The sequence below is a fragment of the Otolemur garnettii genome, unplaced genomic scaffold, assembly GCF_000181295.1.
Source record: "Otolemur garnettii isolate 467f Iridium unplaced genomic scaffold, OtoGar3 scaffold00047, whole genome shotgun sequence".
Classification (NCBI taxonomy): domain Eukaryota; kingdom Metazoa; phylum Chordata; class Mammalia; order Primates; family Galagidae; genus Otolemur; species Otolemur garnettii.
Window position 1 is genome coordinate 13,721,543 of NW_003852442.1, and position 1,412 is coordinate 13,722,954.

The following is a 1,412-nucleotide window of genomic DNA, read 5'->3' on the forward strand; positions in this document are numbered from 1 at the left end:
AGCCGGTTGAGCTATAGGCGCTGAGCCAACAAATGATATTTCATCTCTGACTTCCTTGGGAAATAGGTCTGCCCAGTATAAGGAAGTGATCGACTTAAAACCAACCCTTGGGACAAAACAATCTGGGCTGAGTTACAAAGAGGCAAGCAAGAAGGAGGGGCCCTTCCTGAATCACTCATCTCGCAGAAGGCACTTGTCAGCCAGCTCTGCTTCCCACACCCAGAGGAGCTAGGGCCCATGAGATGATTCCAATGATACATCCCCATGCACACCTCTTCAAAGCCATCTGCTGCTTTCCCCATGCTCCCTCCACCCCCACCTTCACAAATACACCACAACACAGTGTGCTGGTTATAATCTAGGCCCCAAGTGCACTCCAGGCACGGCCACAATGCTCTAAGGAATGAAAAGCACCTCCCCAGAAAAGACATGTGAATTCTGAGGAAGCCAAACAGTGGCTGGCAAAGAGGCTGGAATCTAAAACTGAAGAAAGTGCTCACATCCCATCTAAATCAAAGCCATAAAGAATGGAATTTTCCTAGCTGTACTTTTTTCAAGGAATTAAGATTCCTCAAGCCTACAAATAGTGTTTCAAGTATTTTCAGCCAAGGGACACAGTGGTCAAAACATCAGCCTGTATCTGCTTTCATCAAGCCATGTTATCAAACATTTCAGAGTTCAATGATGAAAATGAGTTAGCCGAATCAACAATATTCCCTGAAAGGGTCACCTTCTGAATACTGAACAAATCACTTTCCTACTTAAGTTTGTGTACTCATTAGCAAAACAGAGAAACAGTCAAATCAGAAAAAAACAAAACAAAACGATACAAAAAGGTCAGTCCCTTCCCTGAGATCCTCTTGATCTTGGGAACACGAATAAGGAAATCTGTAAAAACAAAAGTTCCTTTACTCCAAAGAGTATCCTAGAACTCTTTATTCTGATTTTCCTTCCACAATCTCATTGTACTTCTAGCTTTTAGAATTTAAGATTCCAAGGCAAAAAAGATTCAGTGAGGTAGAAATGAAGCACTCACCAATGACTTGTCAATGATGCAGAACATGTAGGCATCGTGGAGAAGGATGTGCATTGGTCTCTTGGGATGAAAACTGATGTGTGTGATGGGCGTATCCCTTTGGAGCCAAACCTGGTGAAACCCCTGCTTCTGGATAGTCCGGCTCCACTCTGTATACTGTTTGTCTGGGATGCTATACTCAAATACCTGAGAAACGATATGACACCGTGGAAATGCATGGTGGTACCCAGAAAGAACAGAAGAGTAGGCTCAGCGCCTGTGGCTCAAGCGGCTAAGGCGCCAGCCACATACACCTGAGCTGGTGGGTTCGAATCCAGCCCGGGCCTGCCAAACAACAATAATGGCTGCAACCAAAAAAATAGCCGGGCGTTGTGGC

General features: G+C 44.8%; 1 protein-coding gene across 1 annotated transcript in view; it reads right to left on the reverse strand.

Annotated features, from left to right (window-relative positions):
* The window catches only part of UTP4 (UTP4, small subunit processome component), a 47,769-nt gene that overhangs the window by 3,080 nt on the left and 43,277 nt on the right, over positions 1–1,412 (reverse strand). The window contains exon 14 of the mRNA XM_012806142.1: positions 1,037–1,222. Within this exon, the coding sequence (XP_012661596.1) occupies positions 1,037–1,222 (186 nt within the window). The remainder of the gene's footprint in view (positions 1–1,036; positions 1,223–1,412) is intronic.